Here is a 21853-nt window from a genome sequence, read left to right as displayed (position 1 = left end):
TTGTAAACAGAGGTACAATTTGCAATGAATATATTTTTTTCTTCATATGGGAGATAACATAGATTGGCTGTCACCTGAGCGTCTTCAAAGCTGTAACGCCCGGGGTCTTTCAGGTTTTGGCTAGTGCGCTCGTAGCTGTGAGAGTCCAAGTTGATAGAGCTCGGTGCGCCTTCGGCTAGAAACTCCTGCCAAATTTCCTGAGCCCTCGAGGGGACGTCCTGCAGTGGCTGACGCTTCAGATCCTGCACTGCCAACCAAAATCTAAAACGGTAACATGAGGACACCGAGTTGTCATGTACACGTTAAGGGGCAGTTCACCAAAAATTGACATATGTTTCAAATTTCTTGAACAGTTTAGGTTACTTTATGTTCAATGCAAAACCTATGGCAAATAATTTGAAGAATTTGGATAGAAAAACTAGGTGGATTTAAAAAACAAAGGCTAAGAAAAATAGATCTCCAGGTCCTGATATATGTTGGAACTACAGTGAGTGATTACAACATTTTAATGTATTCTATTGTTGAAATATCTAAATCTTCATTTTTGATAGCAATGTACACAATGTTTTTATATGCCTTAGGTTTACAATCATATATATATATATATGGCGGAAAACACAGACAAGACTGCAAGAGCAGTTTCTGCTCTTGCATTCCTCTTTAAAAGAAAATGCTTTGTCCGTTTTACCCTGAAAACCCCCGTTTACAAGACGTCACGCAACCGCTTTTGTTTCAATCTAGCCATAAAAAGAAGGTAAGTAATCGTATTTATTATTCAAAATGTCTCATTTTTAGCTTAGAATCATTAAATGATGTCTAATATTTAGTTTAAGAAAAAAAAAAAAAAAAACGACTGAAATGAATTATTCACGCGCATATTTTAAACTTTTAAACAAATGACATCACAATGAAAAAATTGGCGTCTGTAAAAAAAGTCACGAGTATCTACCTCATAACTATCACTTAATTGTGGGGGGGGGGGGGGGGTTTGGTACTGTCGTATTTTCCCCAATATTTTAGATGATAAATAATCGATCCAAACAAAGAAGAATTGAAACAAAACGTTTAAAAGGGTAAATATATGAAAATGAAAATCTTGACCACTTCTTGATGTCTGCGATTTCTGCATCGTGACCCTTGTTATATTACCATGTTTCACCCATAAAATCCCCCAAAAATCCAGCTGTGGCCATTCACAGCTGTGTCGTGACTCTTGGAGATACATGCTACATGGAGTTTTTGCATCGAAACAAGGTAAGTACGTGATAATATCTTGTAAAAACTGTGGCGTGTTTAATTCTGCTCCTGCGTGCTCTCGCCTCCAGTTAGGGTTTTGCGGTTTAATTTTTTTTTTTTTTTTTTTTTTTTAATGCCCTCATGTTAAAAAATTTCTTCCCCAAGAAAATTGAGATTTTAAGCTTTCCAATGATGAATCGCACATGCATATAGGACAATTTTGAAATTTGGCCAAATTGGGGGTCTCAGAGTGGAACTTCGAGTCACCTGAGTGTTTTCCGCCATATTATAAATAAATAAATATATATATATATATATATATATATATATACACACACACACACACACACACACAAACACTCACCGGCCACTTTATTAGGTACACCTCTCCAACTGCTCGTTAACACTTAATTTCTAATCAGCCAATCACATGGCGGCAACTCAGTGCATTTAGGCATGTAGACATGGTTTAAGACAATCTACTGCAGTTCAAACCGGGCATCAGTATGGGGAAGAAAGGTGATTAGAGTGACTTTGAACGTGGCATGGTTGTTGGTGCCAGAAGGGCTGGTCTGAGTATTTCAGAAACTGCTGATTTACTGGGATTTTCACGCACAACCATCTCTAGGGTTTACAGAGAATGGTCCGAAAAAGAAAAAAATATCCAGTGAGCGGCAGTTCTGTGGGCGGAAATGCCTTGTTGATGCCAGAGGTCAGAGGAGAATGGCCAGACTGGTTCGAGCTGATAGAAAGGCAACAGTGACTCAAATAACCACCCGTTACAACCAAGGTAGGCAGAAGAGCATCTCTGAATGCACAGTACGTCAAACTTTGAGGCAGATGGGCTACAGCAGCAGAAGACCACGCCGGGTGCCACTCCTTTCAGCTAAGAACAAGAAACTGAGGCTACAATTTGCACAAGCTCATCAAAATTGGACGATTGGAAAAACATTGCCCGGTCTGATGAGTCTCGATTTCTGCTGCGACATTCGGATGGTTGGATCAGAATTTGGTGTCAACAACATGAAAGCATGGATCCATCCTGCCTTGTATCAACGGTTCAGGCAGGTGGTGTTGGTGTAATGGTGTAGGGAATGTTTTCTTGGCACTCTTTGGGCTCCTTGGTACCAATTGAGCATCGTTGGAACGCCACAGCCTACCTGAGTATTGTTGCTGACCATGTCCATCCCTTTATGACCACAATGTACCCAACTTCTGATGGCTACTTTCAGCAGGACAATGTGCCATGTCATAAAGCTGGAATCATCTCAGACTGGTTTCTTGAACATGACAATGAGTTCACTGTACTCAAATGGCCTCCACAGTCACCAGATCTCAATCCAATAGAGCATCTTTGGGATGTGGTGGAACAGGAGATTCACATCATGGATGTGCAGCCGGCAAATTTGCGTGTCATCCTTGCGCCAGGGGCCATGCTAATCTGCACCAACTGTGTGATGCCATCATGTCAATATGGACCACTATCTCTGAGGAATGCTTCCAGCACCTTGTTGAATCTATGCCACGAATGGCAGGTGATATATATATATATATACACATGGCAGAATACACAGACAAGACTGAAAAAGAGCAGTTTCTACTCTTGCACTCCTCTTTAAAAGAAACTGCTGTATTTTAAGCCAAAACAACTGTTGTGTTTGATAGAACAATATGTCCATATGCTGCCATAGCAGATTCATGGCGCAATAAGCCCCCAAACTATTTTTAGTTTGTCCGTTTTACCCTGAAAACCCCCGTTTACAGACGTCGCGCAATCGCTTTTGTTTCAATCTAGCCATAAAAAGATAAGTAATCATATTTTTTTAAATGTCTCATTTTTTGCTTAGAATCATTAAATGATGTCTAATATTTCGTTTAAAAAAAAAAAAAAAAAAAAAAGACTTTAAAAAATTATTCACTCGCATATTTTAAACTTTTAAACAAATGGCATCACAATGAAAAAATTGGCGTCTGTAAAAAAATCACGGGTATCTACCTCATAACTATCGCTTAATTGTGGTTTTTTTTTTTTTTTTGGTACTGTCGTCTTTTCCCCAATATTTTAGATAAATAATTGATCCAAACAAAGAAGAATTGAAACAAAATGTTTAAAAGGCTAAATATATGAAAAAAAAATTCTCGACCACTCCTTGATGTCTGCGATTTCTGCATCGCGACCCTTGTTATATTACCATGTTTCACCCATAAAATCCCCCAAAAATCCAGCTGTGGCTATTCACAGCTGTGTCTTGACTCTCGGAGATACATGCTACATGGAGTTTTTGGATCGAAACAAGGTAAATACGCGATAATATCTCGTAAAAATTGTGGCATTTTAATTCTGCTCTCGCCTCAAGTTAGGGTTTTGCTGTTTAAATGTTTTTTTTTGTTTTTTTTTTTTTTTTTTAATGCCCTCATGTTCATAAATTTCTTCCCCCAGAAAATTGAGATTTTAAGCTTTCCAATGATGTATCACACATGCATATAGGACAATTTTGAAATTTGGCCAAATTGGGGGTCTCAGAGCGGAACTTCAAGTCACTTGAGTCTTGTCCGGCATATAAACATATATATATATATATATATATATATCAATTTGGCACACTTAAGGACAGCCTGATAGTTATGAATTTTGAAAATTTAGGACATACGGTAGTTTTTCATGTTATTGACAGTTAAATCCTATTTTGGAACCTCAATGGAGTATGGCAGCAGAGAGCACGCTTGAGGTTGCTATGCAGTTTAGCCATAGAAACCCGATCATTAAAGAGAAGATTACATTTCAGTAGCTGTCCACTGCAGTGGCCACTATTCACCAGAGAGTTAAGTTTTGTTTTTTGTTTTTTTTAGTTTAAACATTTTCATAGACTTCACTATCAGTTCACAGTACACGGGGCTCAGGGCCGATCTGTAGGAGGCCTATTTTCAAAAACTTACAATTCAAATATATTCAAAACTAAAGCCGCTGGCAACCTAAAACCAAAACAGGCACCTCCCTTAGGCATATACGAGTCTCCATGAGCAGCGACATCAAAAAATACAAAGTCATTTCCTAAAATAAAATCTCAATTCTTTTTTTCATACAAGTATAACAAAATTAAAATGGCTACAAAATTCTCAAATTTTATACAGGATGCACAAAAATCACCAAATGCAGAGATAATCACCTACTTTTCAGGATCACTAGCAATATTTAACATACTACTAGTTAGTTAGTTAGTTTTGCCCAAAATAGCAACTTAATTTTTTTTTCTCATTTAGTGCAAGTTTTCAACAGCTAATAAATCACTCAATTTTCACATCAGAAACTTCATACTTGAGGAAAGCATGCAGAAACCTTCTTAATTTTACCCAACAAGAGCAAAATTTGCATTTTTCTATATACAATCACAACTTTTAGTTTTAATTCCACTATTGTGTAGAGATACAAAATCCAACATGGCGGCCGTCACAAATCAAAGAGCTTTTTATAGTTAAAAATTCTTGTAAATAAATGGTTAAATCGCAGAGTTTCTATAGATATGAACGTAAAACAGTCTAGATTCTTGGTTAAAAGCAAAAAACGGGCAGTTGTCGTTCATTTTACGTAAATATTTCAAGCCAAAGTTACAGTATTGTGTAATCCAACATGGCGGCCCTTGCGAAACAAAGAGCTTTCTAAGTTGAAAACTCTTGTACATAAATGCTTTAATCATGGAATTTCTATAGATATGAATGTAAAACAGTCTAGATTTTTGGTTAAAAGCAAAAAAAAAAAAAAAAAAAAAAAAAAACCTGGCAGTTATTCATTTTTCGTACATATTTCAAGCCAAAGTTACACCAATTTTATCCATTGATTTTTTTCACATTTCAAAGTACATGCATGGGGCTATTTAATATAACAATTGCCTTGAATCATCGACCGAGTCACTTATGACACACTCCTGGCTGCTTATATGCAGTAAAACCTCCGTCCTATTTCCACCTACATCCAGCATTGGAACGCATCGTGTGTTTGATTTTATCACAGTGAAAGTCATCTCAACGTTCTGCCTGGGTTGGCCCCCAATGGGAAGTTGTGGCGCAATGTCTTGTCAACTGATGGTAGAGTCTGACATTTTCTCCATTGTCAAAAGTCTAAGAAGCGTGCGATTTACATACTTAATATAAATACTAGAGATGTCCCAATCGGTCCGATCACGTCATTTTCAATTTATCGGAATGGGCAAAAAAATATCGGACATGCCTTTTTTTGATATACATATTTTTTAAATAAATCGTTTTCTAATTGTATTTACGTTACATACGTAATATGCTACACTCATCCAGAGTCTTTAGTTTTGGCTTAAGGTAGGGTTATCAAATTTACCCCGATAATGCAGGTAATTAATTTTTTAAAAATTGTATCACGTTAAAATATTTAATGCAATTAACGCATGCGCTGCACGACCCACTCACGCATTGTCGCGCTCAATCTGTAATGGCGCCGTTTTACCTATATACAGAGCGAAAAGGCAGCGTAAAATGAGTAGAGTGAATTTTGGAAGCCTCTGGAGCCTTTGTTTAATTGGCTAAAGCCTTACAATCCCTCTCCCTACGATTAGAGCTATCGTGGGAAGCAATGTGGGGAAGCAAAGTAGTAATTGATCTTTTTCTTAACACCCTATGTTATTTCCCAATGCAGAGAAGATATATCAATTGGTAGCACTACGCACAGTCATGGTTCCACTTCCCATCATGCATTTGGGCATGGCTACAGTATCATTTACTGAAAGCTCAACAAATACACTAGATGGCAATATTTAGTCACAATATACAAAGTCACATTTGTCCTTTAAGAATTACAAGTCTTTCTATCCGTGGATCCCTCTCACAGAAAGAATGTTAATAATGTAAATGTCATCTTGAGGATTTATTGTCATAATAAACAAATACAGTACTTATGTACTGTATGTTGAATGTATATATTCATCCGAGTTTTATTCATTTTTTTCTTATTGCATTGCCAAAATGTATATGATCGGGAAAAATTATCGGGAATAATTGGAATTGAATCGGGAGCAAAAAAAAGCAATCGGATGGGGAAATATCGGGAAGGGCAGATACTCAAACTAAAAGGATCGGATCGGGAGCAAAAAAACATGATCGTAACAACCCTAATAAATACCATCCTTCACATGAAGGTCATTTATTCTATGTACTGTATTGCTTTACAGTTCAGAATTTCTCGTAATGTGGTTTAATCTTCGCGTTAGCGAGGCTATAATTAGTCGGTGGAGTTAATTTTAACAAATTACGTGCAGTTTGTCAATTATTTGTTACTTTTTGGGCTCCATCGTGGCTAAGCTAGCGCGAGTCAGTGGTGTCTGCTTAGCATGCCAATATAAAAACTCATTTCATTCTGCAGGACTATATATTTTTTCGATGCGTAATGTAACAACAGTAGAGAGGAGTGCTTCGACCACTCGTGCTCAGTCTGCTAGGGAGTCCCTTGCGTTCCCAAATCAACATCACCAACTGATTAAATCCCCACTAACTCATAGATTAAGCCTTATGTCAAAAATTCTGAACTTCCCCTTTAAATTGGCCTAATGACAACTCCAAAACATCTTACCGTAAATTCTCTGAACTGAACTCAGACTCAAGGAACTTCAAGAACTGGTCTCTTCCTGCAGGGTCTTTAAGAGCTTCCTCCAAGGAGAAGCCCCACTTCTTCACTCGCTGCTGGGTCGGGTCATGACTGTTCCAAAATAGACATAAATTACACTCAACGTATAATTTCATTTCATAATTTACAGTAGGCTACTTCTGTTCCATTATACCTGGCTTCCAAGTCCCAGAAGGAGGTGTCGTCACTGATCCAAGGATTGGAGGGCTCGATGGCCGACACGAACGGGTCGTACTCCGTGAACTGCTCCGTGTAGCCCATCAGACTCTCGGCCACTTTGGAAACCTTCATGCAGTGTCGGCCTAGCTGGATGTTGAGGAAGCCGATCTGATGGACGGACCCGGTAATGAGAAGTTTAAATAAGGTAAGAAGTCATCAGTCTGCTTCCCGGCTGTCGTTATGATGGACGCGCACCTGCGGGGCACCATCATTTACCGTACCTCCTTCTCAATGTCTTCCTGGGTGAGCTTTCTAGCCGGCGGAGAGCTGATGTGGACCGGACTCGGCTGGCTCTGACTGTCTTCCGTCACCCCGTAAACTGACTGAGGCGAGGGTTGAAACGTTCACTCTTAATGCTCCTCACATGGAATCCAGTTTGTCCTCACCTTTTTCACCCTGTGTGGGTTCTTTTCTCGGCGACATTTGCGGATGTCCATCTCGGTGGTGTTGACGCAGCCTGGCTGTGGAAGACGGGCGGGAGCGATTCTGGGTTAGATCAGTTCTTGTTACCTCCGTACAATGCTCAAATCATGAAATACAGACTTGGGATTGAATATCAAATATGGAATTGCATTTGTATGTGCTTCAGATATAGTTACAGGGCTAAATTCAAGCACTGTGCATTAGAGTGGGGTTTTAATGTTTGTGATTTAGCTTACAACCAAGCTCTTTCCTTTCACATTTCACATCTTTACAGCAGTACGATTTTTGGGAGTGACTCACCACTGGTCGATGAACATCCCAGAAAGCCCTCTCTTGGCTGTCCAGGACCTTCCTGTCCGCCTTGTCCTTCTTTCTGTCAATTCTGAGAAAACAAAAGTAGTGGTAACTAGCATTTAGGGCTAAAAGTGGCAGTGCCACACCAAATTCAGCTGTTCTTTTTAGATAGACTATAATAAGTTTAAAAGTTTTTATAGCCACAAAGCAGGTAGTTACTTGTCTGTAACCTATATACTGTAATTTCTGCACTATAAACCGCACTGGATTATACAGTAAGCCGCAGCTGTCCTCACTGTATTATGGGATATTTACACCAAAAGATATTAAATAGTAACACTTTATTTGACAGCTGCATCATATAACTGTCATAAGACCAAATGAACCACCATGACGCTTTGAACCAGTTGGCTGCAAAGCTTCATTGCTTCAAGAAGCTTAATTTGGCCATCACTACCCACTTGGGGTAGACACTCAACCCCTGCTGCCACCTGCTGTCAACACTGTTGTAGTCCAACATGCCTCCTAGCATGCATTGCAGCGATACAGATGTAAATAATTAAAATTCATGTTCTGTGCTAATTATTTTTTCAGTTACCGTTCCAGTTATTTCATTAATTGCTAATTATGGTATTTGGTAACACTTTTACAGTGGTGCCAATAGAATTGTCATTAGACAACCATAATTATGACATGATACTGTCATGAGCATTAATGAATGCTTATAACATATGTCATTTATTGTCATCTGGCAAATTATCTCACTTTTGAATGGAAGTAAAAGATCCAAGCTGGGGTTGGGTTTAGGGGATTGGGATATTGTGACATTTGGGAATCTAATCTCGTTCTTTTTAGCAGGTATCCGAGCAGATCCTCCCCCTATCGATGAGCCGAAGACCCATCGTCGACCGTGGAGGAGATACCCCCATGGACCTTCTAGGAGGTAAGTGTATATCAAAAAGTCACAGCCGCACATATTTTTCTGCCATTTAAAATGAATGGAAAATTTGGACGTGCATAGCCATCAATGGCATGGATGTGCATGGCCTGCAAAAACGCCATATACAAAAAACAGATACCAAACTCCATTTTGCCACATACCAAAAACAAAAAATGCCACATGGCGAAAAAACGCCAAAATACATTTTACCATATGGCAAACTCAATTTTTCCACATACCAAAAAAAAATGCCAACTGCAAAAACAAAAATTGCCACATGCCAAAATCCATGTTGCCACATACCAAAAGAAAATATCACATGGCAAAAACAAAAATTGCCACATGCCAAAATCCATGTTGCCACATACCAAAAGAAAATGCCACACGGCACAAAAATGCCACATGCCAAAATACATTTTGCTGCATGGCAAAAAAAAAAAAAAAAAAAAGCCAAAATACATTTTGCCATATGGCAAAATCAGTTTTTCCACATACCAAAAAATATGCCACATGCCAAAATCCATGTTGCCACATACCAAAAGAAAATGCCACACGGCACAAAAAAATGCCACATGCCAAAATACATTTTGCCGCATGGCAAAAAAAAAAAAAAAAAGCCAAAATACATTTTGCCATATGGCAAAATCAATTTTTCCACATACCAAAAAATATGCCACATGCCAAAATCCATGTTGCCACATACCAAAAGAAAATATCACATGGCAAAAACAAAAATTGCCACATGCCAAAATCCATGTTGCCACATACCAAAAGAAAATGCCACACGGCACAAAAATGCCACATGGCAAAATACATTTTGCTGCATGGCAAAAAAAAAAAAAAAAAGCCAAAATACATTTTGCCATATGGCAAAATCAATTTTTCCACATACCAAAAAATATGCCACATGCCAAAATCCATGTTGCCACATACCAAAAGAAAATGCCACACGGCACAAAAAAATGCCACATGCCGAAATACATTTTGCCGCATGGCAAAAAGTTAAAAAAAAAAAAAAAAAAAAAAAAAAAAAAAGCCAAAATAAATTTTGGCATATGGCAAAATCAACTTTTCCACATACCAAAAAATGCCACATGGTAAAAACAAAAATTGCCACATGCCAAAATCCATGTTGCCACATGGCAAAAAATGCCACATGCCGAAATCCATGTTGCCACACACCAAAACAAAATGCCACATGGCACAAAAAATGCCACATGCCAAAATACCTTTTGCCACATGGCAAAAAAAAAAAAAAAAAAAAAAAAAAAAAAAAAAACACTTTTCGTTTTCGGTCTCTAAAATATTGTAGGCATCTATTATTTTTTACAGCGGGTATTTTTGAAAAATGTTTTCCAATTGGGTTGTACAACGTGTGTTAACAAGCGCTAGGCAACAGAGGGCACTGTTGGAAAAATAAATCAGCCATGTCTCATGAACATAGTTGGTGGACAGCCCTCCAGTCAGAGTGGGATAGTTTCCATAACTCAAGTGAGGAGACAAAACCCGTTTGCTGCCATTAGTTTACGTTACATTTATGTACCAGTGATTCCTCACATGCATCTACTCACTTGACTTGTGCTTCAGCCTGCATGAAGATGAACTCCCACTTTCTAGCGAAAGCCCTCTGCAGCCGGGAAAGGTTCTCCTGAATGAAGGAACAACCCATTAGACTCCAAGACCTTCATTCTATCGCATTTTACGTTCAGATTGTTATATTTCATGGAGTATTATGTTCATAATTTTGATAGAAAAGTTTTTTTCCAATACACGCATGCATTTGATAACACTACCAAGCAAACATCTGCCACCAAAGCATCATATGACCCCATTACAAAGAGAAAACACTTGGAGGGCCATCAAGCAGGTGTTGAACAGTGAGCCTAACGAGGCCCGCAGCCATAAAGTGACCTGGATATAGGAAGGGAAAGTATGCTGGACAATATTTGCAGAATCACTGGGAATATTACCAAGCACTGGAGCGCTTTTGTATGATAACAAGAGCTTTGAGATAGCCAGTAAATCATTAAACTTGTTACTCCTAAAATGCATTTGCAAGACAACAAAGGCTTGTTATATAACAAGAGCATTTTCTAGGAAAAACTTTCAGACAGATTCGTAAGCAAATACTTACAGACTCAAAATCAGCTAGCTCCAGTCTGGCCTTGTTCTGCATGGTGCGCTTGCACAGGTAGATGGCTGGAGGGCCACACGCCAGCGGAGCATGAAAAGGGCACAGGAGTTACTTTGATATTACCAAACGCGCGCGTGTTCTACAAAAGAATGCCATGAAAAGAGAAAAATGACAGATTTCTCTTCAGGACGTGCAATCACGCGCTGTTTATCCCGAGCCACAAATACTGTAAATCCCATTAAAGGCATCCTCAGCCTTAAAGACTTGTAGGCTGTAATCAGCTGCAATTGTTCTCTTTTACTAACATACTGTATGTTATTATGAACACGTATTATTGCCATTAATCTAAAAATCTATAATATATGGTATATGTTTTGTCCTTTGAGAGACATCTAGACCCTTAAGGTCGTCTGGAACGGGTCTTCTGCATGTTCCAAGAACAAGAACCAAGCAGGGTGAGGCAGCATTTAGTTATTATGCTCCTCACCTCTGGAACAAGTTACCCGAAGGTCTGAAGTATGCTCAAACCGTTAGCTCATTTAAATCAGGGCTAAAAACACTTTTGTTTAGCACTGCATATCCATAACTGTCTATATATTTCAATCTACCTGCCTTCTATTCCTCTTGTGCTTATCTCCATTGCTGATTTCAATGATTATTATTAGTAGTAGTTTTTGCTTTATTTCTATTTTTGTTTTATTTTTATTTATTTATTTTTATTCTGTGATTAAATGCGATCTTCTGTCTTGGTTTTTACGTTGTGTTGATTTAAATGTGATTTTTATGGTTTTCATGTGATGTAAAGCACTTTGAATTGCCTTGTGTTGAATTGTGCTATATAAATAAATTTGCCTTGCCTTGCCTTGCCTTTGTGGTTGGCCTGGACTGGGAGAAAAGCTGTGCTAGCTAGCAAGCGAAGCTAGTTTGATGACTGGCATGATTTTGTCACGTTCTGCTACTGGTCAGTTTGTTTTGTTACAGACATGTGGGACGAGTTCCGAACGTCGCATCTGCATCCCATTCCAGCTCATCAGTAGTCTTTAAACCGATCCTAAGCGGCTTGCAGAGATATTGAATTGCAACCATCATTGCCTTGTTTTTTTTTTGTTCATCTGCCTCTCACCACGGTTTTCCCTCAGGTTTTGTTTTTTTTAAATTGATACCGACCTACTGTCACAGACCCTTTGTCCCTTTGACACTTGCGTCTCCCTTTTCGCGATCGTGTTTTTTTTTTTTTTCCCCCCCAATAAACCCTTTTACGTAATACCTATCTATGTTCTTGTCTGCTTGCTGTCTGAGTGAGCCGCGTTTTCTATGTCCGTGGTCAAGCCAGCCGCACTTTCTTTTCAGTTGTGTTTCCCTTTCAGGTTTTACCGCAGGTGGCGATTGCCTTACAAGGAAAATCATGACTGACGTCACGCGGTAGTATAGTCCTGTAGACTAAGTGTCGTCCGTAGCACGGCAAACGCGGGTTCGAATCCAGCTGGAGACTTGCCTGGTATACCAGACTCAGCGCTGTTCCAGCGATTGAGTCTGGCGACCGGCCGGCGGATCAAATTCCGAGGGCGGAGCAAGCCACAGCAAACAGACAGAGGAGTGGACCAATCAGCAACGGGCAGACGTGACGTTGTTAAAGCGACAATTAGCGTGAGTGGAGAATGGAGAAGTATATTCAACATGGCTAGCGCGAGCCATATTGACTGTTGTCAATGACTTGTTTCGATGTGTTTTTGGTAATTTAAAACTGGTTTTACCGTGGATTGGAACATAATCTCTGCTCTCCCACTCGCCATCTGTGTTGTTGTAGAGACGAATTTCGGTGCGCAAGAGTGACGTTACTCGTTAAGAACACGTCACGCAAATAAACGAATCTGATTGGACGATTAATTTTGTACCGAGAGGCTGTTAATGGGCTGAGTCCCAGACTATTTCTCACATTGTTTGAAAAATACAGGGAGAATAGTCTGGCTGTGCCAGGCAAGATGGAGACCTTCATGTCATTGCTTTTGCTGCTTGTTTTGTGAAATATTGTCAGTGCGGTCCTGCTCATCACTTTTCTGTTCGGGTTCAAATCGGATGGGCAGAACCGACGACATGTTTATTTAGCTGCACTGCCCAGTGACGTCACCGCTTTGCATCGTCAATAACGGCGACCAACTAGTTATTCAAATTTTATAAACACAAACATACTACTCATACTAACATTTATACTTGAAGAACTACATGTCTTTCTGTCCGTGGGTCCCTTTCAGAAGCCCTCTAACCCACATCACAGACCGTTTACCCAGCTAGCCTCTGGTAAAAGGTTCCTCAGAGTGCCGTGCAGGACCACCAGCGGTGGGTTGGCTGGGTATCGCCTGCTCCAGTGGGGGGTGCTGCCTGGCCCTGGGCTTGGTGGGCCATAGGGGGTCCCGCGATATGTCGTGCCGGTTGGGGAGCTACAGCGGTGGCTTGTGGGCCGGATGGGGGTGGTGCCGCGTCCCCTTAATCCCATCCCTGAAGGCCAGTTGATGGGGGCGCGATGGCCTGGGTGACCACCCAGGATCCGGAAGGAGGTATGGGCTATGCCTGCTCGATCCCCTCCCCTCCCCCACACTCCGATTGGCTACGGAAGGGCCTTGGCCCTGGGGCAGCACCCACGCGGCATGTCCACTTGTCTGCGGACTATCACATATCTGATGGGATTTACACATGACTAGGTGCAATTAGACATACTCAAGTAGAAAAGCTCGGTGTCAGGATTAGCGATAAAACAGCATAGAATGGGATGCCAGCATACTCACACTCAAAATGGATTCACACAAATACTGGGTTCTAGATCACATGCCTGATTTGTGTACACTCTATCCCTCCCAATCACTAACCTTTCAGACTCGTCCCTGCCCCCCCCCCCCCCCTTCCTTGGTCATCAGGCCCCCCACATGGTGTCAACCGGAAATACAACTAGCTAACGATAGCACCAACATACAGTATTATTAGTTAGTGTAGGCGTTCAATGTATTTGTTGTTGTTTGTGCTTTTGTCTCTTTTTCTTCTGTTCCCCTATAAGCCCTTCCTGTTCGCTACTTTCTCCTAATAAACGAGTTACGTTAATGATCACAATGGGAGTATGTCATACTCCTATGTGAGACATTAAAACTGTTCAGACCAATCAGACACTCAGATCTCCATTCTCAGTGTCAAGCAGCTGAACAGGACAGGTTTTAAAAAGAAAGTCCTGGTATATTTGTCCAAACAGTGCACATTAAAGTGTTTGTCTCAATCATTATGCCATACTGCATTATGAAGTGCACACTCCATATATGACTCACCGTAGTCTGTGTTCTCAGGTTCCCAGCAGTTTGAAGGCCAGAAGTACGGAGACTGAAAAATGACAAATACTTTGTGTTTCATTCTTATATAATCAGCATGACATTCTTTGGTGTCAAGGCAAACAATCCTTTTCTGTCATCTCATTCCATCTGCATGTCATTTGTTCCAGCCCAGCGCTTCCGCATTTGTCTGCAAACGCAACTCACCGATTCTTTGTTTGATACTCCCCGTAGTGTCCGTGGAGAAGTGGTCGCTATATTCGCCGCTATTCATATTTAATTATCTCTCGCAAACCGATGTAACACATACAAGCTCCTTCCCAAGTCAATTAATAATGCATTGCTCCAATCTTGCATGCATTCTTAATAGCAGAGCAGGATTAGAATTTCAACATTTTTCATTGCTTTTGCTCCTTGGCACTCATTGGCTGCCATTGATGGCGCTAGACGTCCAAACCATTTTGACTGAGAGAAGCTGGCAGTGAATGATCACTATCAGTCCTTCCAGTCAAAATGGATTGGACGTCTAGCGTCATCAATGGCACTGAAGCATTAGCTTTCACAGCAAGTCCTCCAAGTTGAAAGGAATTGGATGTTTATCATTAACGACTGCAAGTATGGAGTTAAATACCATTACATTAGTTAAATATCCAAAATAAAAGTCAGTTTTTCCCGTGAAGAGGCTGCATGACATAGGGGGCAGACATTTCATCAGTGTTGATACTATATTAGCCTATCAAATGTGAGTATTACAAATTACCCACCATTCCTTGTTATGTCATTGATACCCATTATCACGTGCACCTGTCTATTAGAGTGCATTCGGGTAAAACTGACATAACCAGTGTTGTTTTTGGCAGCCCTTTTAATTTTTGTCTGATTCTTTTGGACAATAATATTTGTCAGTTTAGTCATATTTTAATCATCTTATTTCAAAATGTGTTCGTCTTAGAGGTGGGTACAGTAGCCAAACATTTGACTCAAGTAAGAATAGCATTACTTCAAAATAATATTACTCAAGTAAAAGTCATCCCAAAAATCTACTCATTTGGTGAAAAGAATACTCAAGTAGTGAGTAACATTGTGAGTAACTGGTTACGATGTTTGATTTTCTATTTTTATTTTAAATAACCAATGGCATTTTTTCAGCTCAAAAAGTCATCTACAGTGCCTTGCAAAAGTATTCGGCCCCCTTGAATCTTGCAACCTTTCGCCACATTTCAGGCTTCAAACATAAAGATATGAAATTTAATTTTTTGTCAAGAATCAACAACAAGTGGGACACAATCGTGAAGTGGAACAACATTTATTGGATAATTTAAACTTTTTTAACAAATAAAAAACTGAAAAGCGGGGCGTGCAATATTATTCGGCCCCTTTACTTTCAGTGCAGCAAACTCACTCCAGAAGTTCAGTGAGGATCTCTGAATGATCCAATGTTGTCCTAAATGACCGATGATGATAAATAGAATCCACCTGTGTGTAATCAAGTCTCCTTATAAATTCACCTGCTCTGTGATAGTCTCAGGGTTCTGTTTAAAGTGCAGAGAGCATTATGAAAACCAAGGAACACACCAGGCAGGTCCGAGATACTGTTGTGGAGAAGTTTAAAGCTGGATTTGGATACAAAAAGATTTCCCAAGCTTTAAACATCTCAAGGAGCACTGTGCAAGCCATCATATTGAAATGGAAGGAGCATCAGACCACTGCAAATCTACCAAGACCTCGAGCTGTTTTGCAAGGAAGAATGGGCAAGAATGTCAGTCTCTCGATGTGCAAAACTGATAGAAACATACCCCAAGCGACTTGCAGCTGTAATTGGAGCAAAAGGTGGCGCTACAAAGTATTAACGCAATAATATTGCACGCCCCACTTTTCAGTTTTTTTATTTGTTAAAAGAGTTTAAATTATCCAATAAATTTTGTTCCACTTCACGATTGTGTCCCACTTGGTGATTCTTGACAAAAAATTAAAATCTTATATCTCTATGTTTGAAGCCTGAAATGTGGCGAAAGGTTGCAAGGTTCAAGGGGGCCGAATACTTTTGCAAGGCACTGTTCTGATCTGATCTGTTATTACCGTATTGGCCCGAATACAAGACGGCCCTGATTATAAGACAACCCATCTTTTTCAAGACCTGAAGTTTGAAAAAAACTTTTTGAACACCAAATTAACTTTTATACAGGAAATAATTACAGAACATCTGAAACAAATTATTATAACAATATATTTGAGAGAAAAAGCATGTTATTTTGCCTCATTCAACCTCTTGATATCTGAACATTTAAATACAGTGGGGAGAACAAGTATTTGATACATAGTCAATGGGAAAACCCATTGGCTGTGTATCAAATACTTGTTCTCCCCACTGTATGTAAAGTGCAATCACATTCATAAATGAATGGCTTCTGGGTTTTTAAATGTAAATAAACCAATCTATTGTGATAAAACAACAAAATTGCAATAACTGCATTAACCATCAAAGTGAAGTCTAACAAACTGTAGTCTTGAAACAAATCTGAATAAGGAAAAACATTGCAATAAAATAGGGCTGTCAAAATTAACGCGTTAACGTGCGGTAATTAATTTTTTAAATTAATCACGTTAAAATATTTGACGCAATTAACGCACATGTCCCGCTCAGACAGTATTCTGCCTTTTGGTAAGTTTTACAGCAAGGCTTTTTGAGCTGTCTAACAGAGAACTCTTGTGGTTGCTTTGCGACATGGTTTTCTTGCCAGTTCAATATGGCTGCACAACGTCTCGGGCTGACGCCTACATTGTAATGTTGTGCTTATATGATCCTTGGACAAGATTTGTCCGTAAGTATGGTTGTTGTAAAGAATGTACATATTATGTTAGTAAGCAAAATGTTATATTTTTTGTATGAGATGCTTTTTGTTTATTTTTAGTTAACCTGTATAGCGTGCTAAGCTAACGTTGTTGCTAATGCAATGCTTGTGTACTTTTTTTTGGTATTTTTACGACGGTCTAAAGAGGACAATGGTTTGAGGCCATTTTATTAATAAATCAGATGAAAAAGGAAGAAGTCTGATTACTAAGGCGTCGTTCACTAGCTGTCTAGCTTTGGAAAAAGTAGACGCTTCGGAGTGAGGACAGCATAGACAGATTTAAATGACAGAGGAGTGAAATGCCCACTACAGTCCTTATGTACCGTATGTTGAATTTATATATCCATCTTGTGTCTTATCTTTCCATTTCAACAATTTATTTTACAGAATATATATATAACTCACAGAAAAATATAGCATATTTTATAGATGGTTTGAATTGCGATTAATTGCGATTAATTAATTTTTAAGCTGTAATTAACTCGATTAAAAATTTTAATCGTTTGACAGCCCTACAATAAAATAATGCAAACTGGTTAAACTAAAAAGAGTAGCTGAGATCTGTCATGACAGAACATCGCTTGCTTCAATGATATCTGGCGCCATCTAGCGTCGTGAATGGGGAGAGTAGCTGAGATCTGTCATGACAGAACATCGCATCAACATGAAGTCATGTGATTATTGTTGCGACGTCTCATTGGTGAAACTGGTAGCTAATAGGTAGAATAAAGAGGAAAACTAACAACTAGTGTAGCCCGCAGTAGCGGAGTAAGTATATATTTGTTCTTCACAAACCTACTATCGTACATATACATATATATTAGGGCTGTCACACGATTAGAATTTTTCATCAAGTTAATTACAGCTTTAAAATTAATTAATCGTAATTATCGCAATTCAAACCATCGATAAAATATACCATATTTTTCTGCAAATTATTGTTGGAATCGAAAGATAAGACCCAAGACGGATATATACATTCAACATACGGTACATAACTACTGTATTAGTTTATTATAACAATAAATCAACAAGATGGCATTAACATTATTAACATTCTCTTAAAGCGATCCATGGATAGAAAGACTTCATGAAAAGTGTTCGCTGACGAAATTTTTCGTCATCTTTTACGAAAACAACACTGGACATCACAAAATGGCTCTGCCCATAAACTGTCATTTTTGTGTTAAAAATTTTTCTCCATCAGCGCTAAAAAATTTGAATACTTTGAGGATTTTTAAAATTTTTTTTTAACTCAAAGATAAAATATTTTCACTTACCTGAAAGCGGTAAAGAGTTCCGTCATCTTTGAGCGCCAGGACGTGGTCCGAGATGGGGAAAATGTAGCCGTGAGCGGCAATCAGACTTCCCAAGTGGATGGCCTCGGCTGTAGACGTAAGGGAGATTTTTTTATTTTTTTTTAAACGGAGCACCATTGTGCTCGCACGAAATGGCTTTACCGCGCACATACCTGGATCGTCTATAGAGAGATTTTTCATCAGCCACTGAACAATGTCCGACCCTGTTTGGAGAACATTGCTTTTAACGGGTCACGGCAAAATGTCTGAAAACGTTACACAAAGGCTGCAATTGAAAACAGAAGGAGCTTTGCTTCCAGGTTACCACTGTCTCAAACGTCCATTTCAGAAGACTGAGGGGAAAAAATGGATTTTTAAACCTGCTAGGTTACATGTAGTTTCTATTTTTTTTCCTAAAGGTGAGAAGCGACAGGGCAGAAAATGCCCAACGTTGGGTGGTTTCAGGAAATTAATTTGCTATTGAAGGAAGACATTGAAAGGATAGAAACTCAACTCTTTCAGGGACAGTGGACATCTATTCAAAAGTTGTTATTAGCTTAACTTATTCCCTATCAGAGTATGTATTGTGATAGTAAAAGAGAAATATATTTTAAAAACACCCATTGACTGCAATAGGCAAATCCAATTGCCAATTGGACGTCTATTGCCGTCAATGGCAGCCAAAGAGTTTAGCTGAGAGGTTGCAAAACGACAAAAAAAAAAAAAAAAAATTCCCAGAGCAAAAATGGCCGCACCAACTTCAATTTATGTCTTTATTAGGCCTGTCAAAATTATCGCGTTAACGGGCGGTGATTAATTTTTTAAATTAATCGCGTTAAAATATTTGACGCAATTAACGCACATGCCCCGCTCAAACAGATTAAAATGACAGATTCATGTGCACTTGTTCCTTGTGTTTTTTTTAATTTTTGTTGCCCTCTGCTGGCGCTTGGGTGCGACTGATTTTATGACCATGAGAATTGTGTGATTAATGACTTCAACAATGGCAAGCTACTAGTTCATTTTTTGATTGAAAATTTTACAAATTGTATTAAAATGAAAACATTAAGAGGGGTTTTAATATAAAATGTTAGTACAAGTTATAGAAATTTATCTTTTAAGAACTACAAGTCTTTCTGTCCATGGATCGCTTTAACAATGTTAATGCCACCTTGTTGATTTATTGTTATAATAAACAAATACAGTACTTATGTACAGTATGTTGAACGTATACATCCGTCTTGTGTCTTATCTTTCCATTCCAACAATAATTTAGAAAAATATGGCATAGTTTATAGATGTTTGAATTGCAATTACGATTAATTAATTTTTAAACTGTGATTAACTCGATTAAAAATTTTAATCGTTTGACAGCCCTAGTCTTTATTATTCTGTTTGATTATATTACAATTTAGATTTATATTTTTTCTATTACACTTCATTATTCTTTTTAAACTTTTTTTTTTTTTTTTTTTTTTTTTACAATTTTTCCCCTCATAAAAGATCCTTGAAATAATTTTAAACATAGACTCCCCTATCAGTTGACAAGACAGCTCCCACAGACATTGGGCCACGCCTTCCCGTAGGGGGCCGACCCAGGCAGAACGTTGAGTTGGCTTTCACTGTGATAAACTCAAACACGCTGCGTTCAAATGCCGGATTTAGGTGGAAATAAGGATGAAGGTTTTACTGCATACAAGCAGGCAGGAGTGTCTGAATGGTGATTTGGTGGAGGATTCAAGGTAATTATCATATTAAATTGCACCATACATGCACTTTGAAACGTTGTGAATACAATGAATGAGAAAAGTTTGTGTAACTTTGGCTTGAAATATTTATGTAAAATGAACGATAACTGCCCGTTTTTCTGCTTTTAACCAAGAATCTAGACAGTTTTACGTTGATATTTATTGAAATTTCGCGATTTAAGCATTTATTTGCAAGAATTTTCAACTTAAAAAGCCGTTTTGTGGCGGCCGCCATGTTGGATTAACACAATACCGGGACTTTTGCTTGAAATATTTACGTAAAATGAACGATAACTGCCCGTTTTTTGCTTTTAACCAAGAATCTAGAGAGTTTTACGTTCATATTTGTAGAAATTCCGCGATTTAAGCATTTATTTGCAAGAATTTTCAACTTAAAAAGCCGTTTTGTGGCGGCCGCCATGTTGGATTACACAATACCGGGACTTTTGCTTGAAATTTTTACATAAAATGAGCGATAACTGCCCATTTTTGGCTTTTAAACAAGAATCTAGACAGTTTTACGTTCGTTTTTGTAGAAATTCCGCGATTTAAGCATTTATTTACAAGAATTTTCAACTTAAAAAGCTCTTTGTTGTTGTTGGTCTTTATCGCTACACACTAGCGGAATTCAACCTCAATAAGTTGTGATTGTATTTAGAAAAATTCAAATTTTGCTTTTGTTGAGTAAAATTAAGATGATTCTGCATGCTTTCCTTAAGCATTAAGTTGTTATCAAGTAAAAATTTAATTATTAGCTGTTGAAAACGAATTTTAAAAAAAAAAAGCTGCTATTTTGCGCAAAAACTTTATATGATATGTTAAATATTGCTATTGATCCTGAAAATATAGGTGATTATCTCTAAATTTGGTGATTTTTGTCCATCTTGCGTATAATTTGACAATTTTATAGCCATTTTAAGTTTTGTTATACTTATCTAATCTTATCTAATAGGGAGTTTATGAGGGAACGACTGAATTTTTTGATGTCGCTGCTAGATATGCCTAAGGGAGGTGCCTGTTTTGGTCTTAATGTATGAATTTGAAGTCTTTGAAAATGGGCCCCTCACGGATCGGCCCCAAGCCCAGTGTCCCGTCACCTGATAGTGAAGTATATGATTTTAAATTATCCATATTTTCAAATTGCTTATCACAAAATACATCAGGCAAACACATACTCCAACTGTATGTCAAATGGGGGCCACAAAATATTGTTGCGAGGGGCTTTATTGGCCCATCAGCCCCATATTTACATAGTTGTCCTAAACAAATGTAATTAAACATTTACAATATATATATATATATATGAAATGCCATTGAAAAAGCCTAAATTTCATAACTGTCTGACATGGAACAGCTTTTTGCTCCTGGACAGCATATCGCAACGGGCACAGAGCAAGCCTGAAAAGCCGCGGGGCTGAGGAGTGACTCAATCGGCGGGGAGACGGCAATGAGTCAGGGAAAGCGCACATGAAGGATCACAGTGCCTACACACAAAAACGGCAAAGAAGCAAGCTGCTGCATTACAATGTGCGACAAGGTCAGCGACCGACCGCGGGCTGTCGGTGACAGCGGTCTTATGAGCCACGACATCACTGGTCTCCAACTGCGACTGAGGCAATAGAAATGAGCCCCAAAAAGGGTCAAATTTGCTCTAATCCTTTTGACCAGCATGTTCAGCCACATCTGTCACTACAGTAGGGCAAATAAGTATTTAGTCAAACACCAATTGTGAAAGTTCTCCTGCTTGAAAA

General features: G+C 38.7%; 1 protein-coding gene across 6 annotated transcripts in view; it reads right to left on the bottom strand.

Annotated features, from left to right (window-relative positions):
- The window catches only part of LOC130930720 (regulator of G-protein signaling 6-like), a 114795-nt gene that overhangs the window by 6368 nt on the left and 86574 nt on the right, over positions 1 to 21853 (bottom strand). For all 6 annotated transcript variants that reach the window (XR_009067101.1, XR_009067100.1, XM_057858769.1 and 3 more), the window contains 11 exons: positions 18528 to 18578; positions 18337 to 18443; positions 14205 to 14256; positions 10894 to 10958; positions 10331 to 10407; positions 7826 to 7907; positions 7489 to 7563; positions 7324 to 7425; positions 7038 to 7210; positions 6830 to 6955; positions 75 to 261 (listed from right to left, as the gene is read on the bottom strand). Coding sequence is in view for 4 of the 6 variants with exons in the window: in XM_057858769.1 (XP_057714752.1) it covers positions 75 to 261; positions 6830 to 6955; positions 7038 to 7210; positions 7324 to 7425; positions 7489 to 7563; positions 7826 to 7907; positions 10331 to 10407; positions 10894 to 10958; positions 14205 to 14256; positions 18337 to 18443; positions 18528 to 18578 (1097 nt within the window). In the remaining 2 variants the exon portion in view is untranslated. The remainder of the gene's footprint in view (positions 1 to 74; positions 262 to 6829; positions 6956 to 7037; positions 7211 to 7323; positions 7426 to 7488; positions 7564 to 7825; positions 7908 to 10330; positions 10408 to 10893; positions 10959 to 14204; positions 14257 to 18336; positions 18444 to 18527; positions 18579 to 21853) is intronic.

The sequence above is a fragment of the Corythoichthys intestinalis genome, chromosome 15 (genome assembly GCF_030265065.1).
Source record: "Corythoichthys intestinalis isolate RoL2023-P3 chromosome 15, ASM3026506v1, whole genome shotgun sequence".
Taxonomy (NCBI): domain Eukaryota; kingdom Metazoa; phylum Chordata; class Actinopteri; order Syngnathiformes; family Syngnathidae; genus Corythoichthys; species Corythoichthys intestinalis.
Note: the sequence above shows the minus strand (reverse complement) of the source record. Positions and strands in the feature narration are given on the sequence as shown.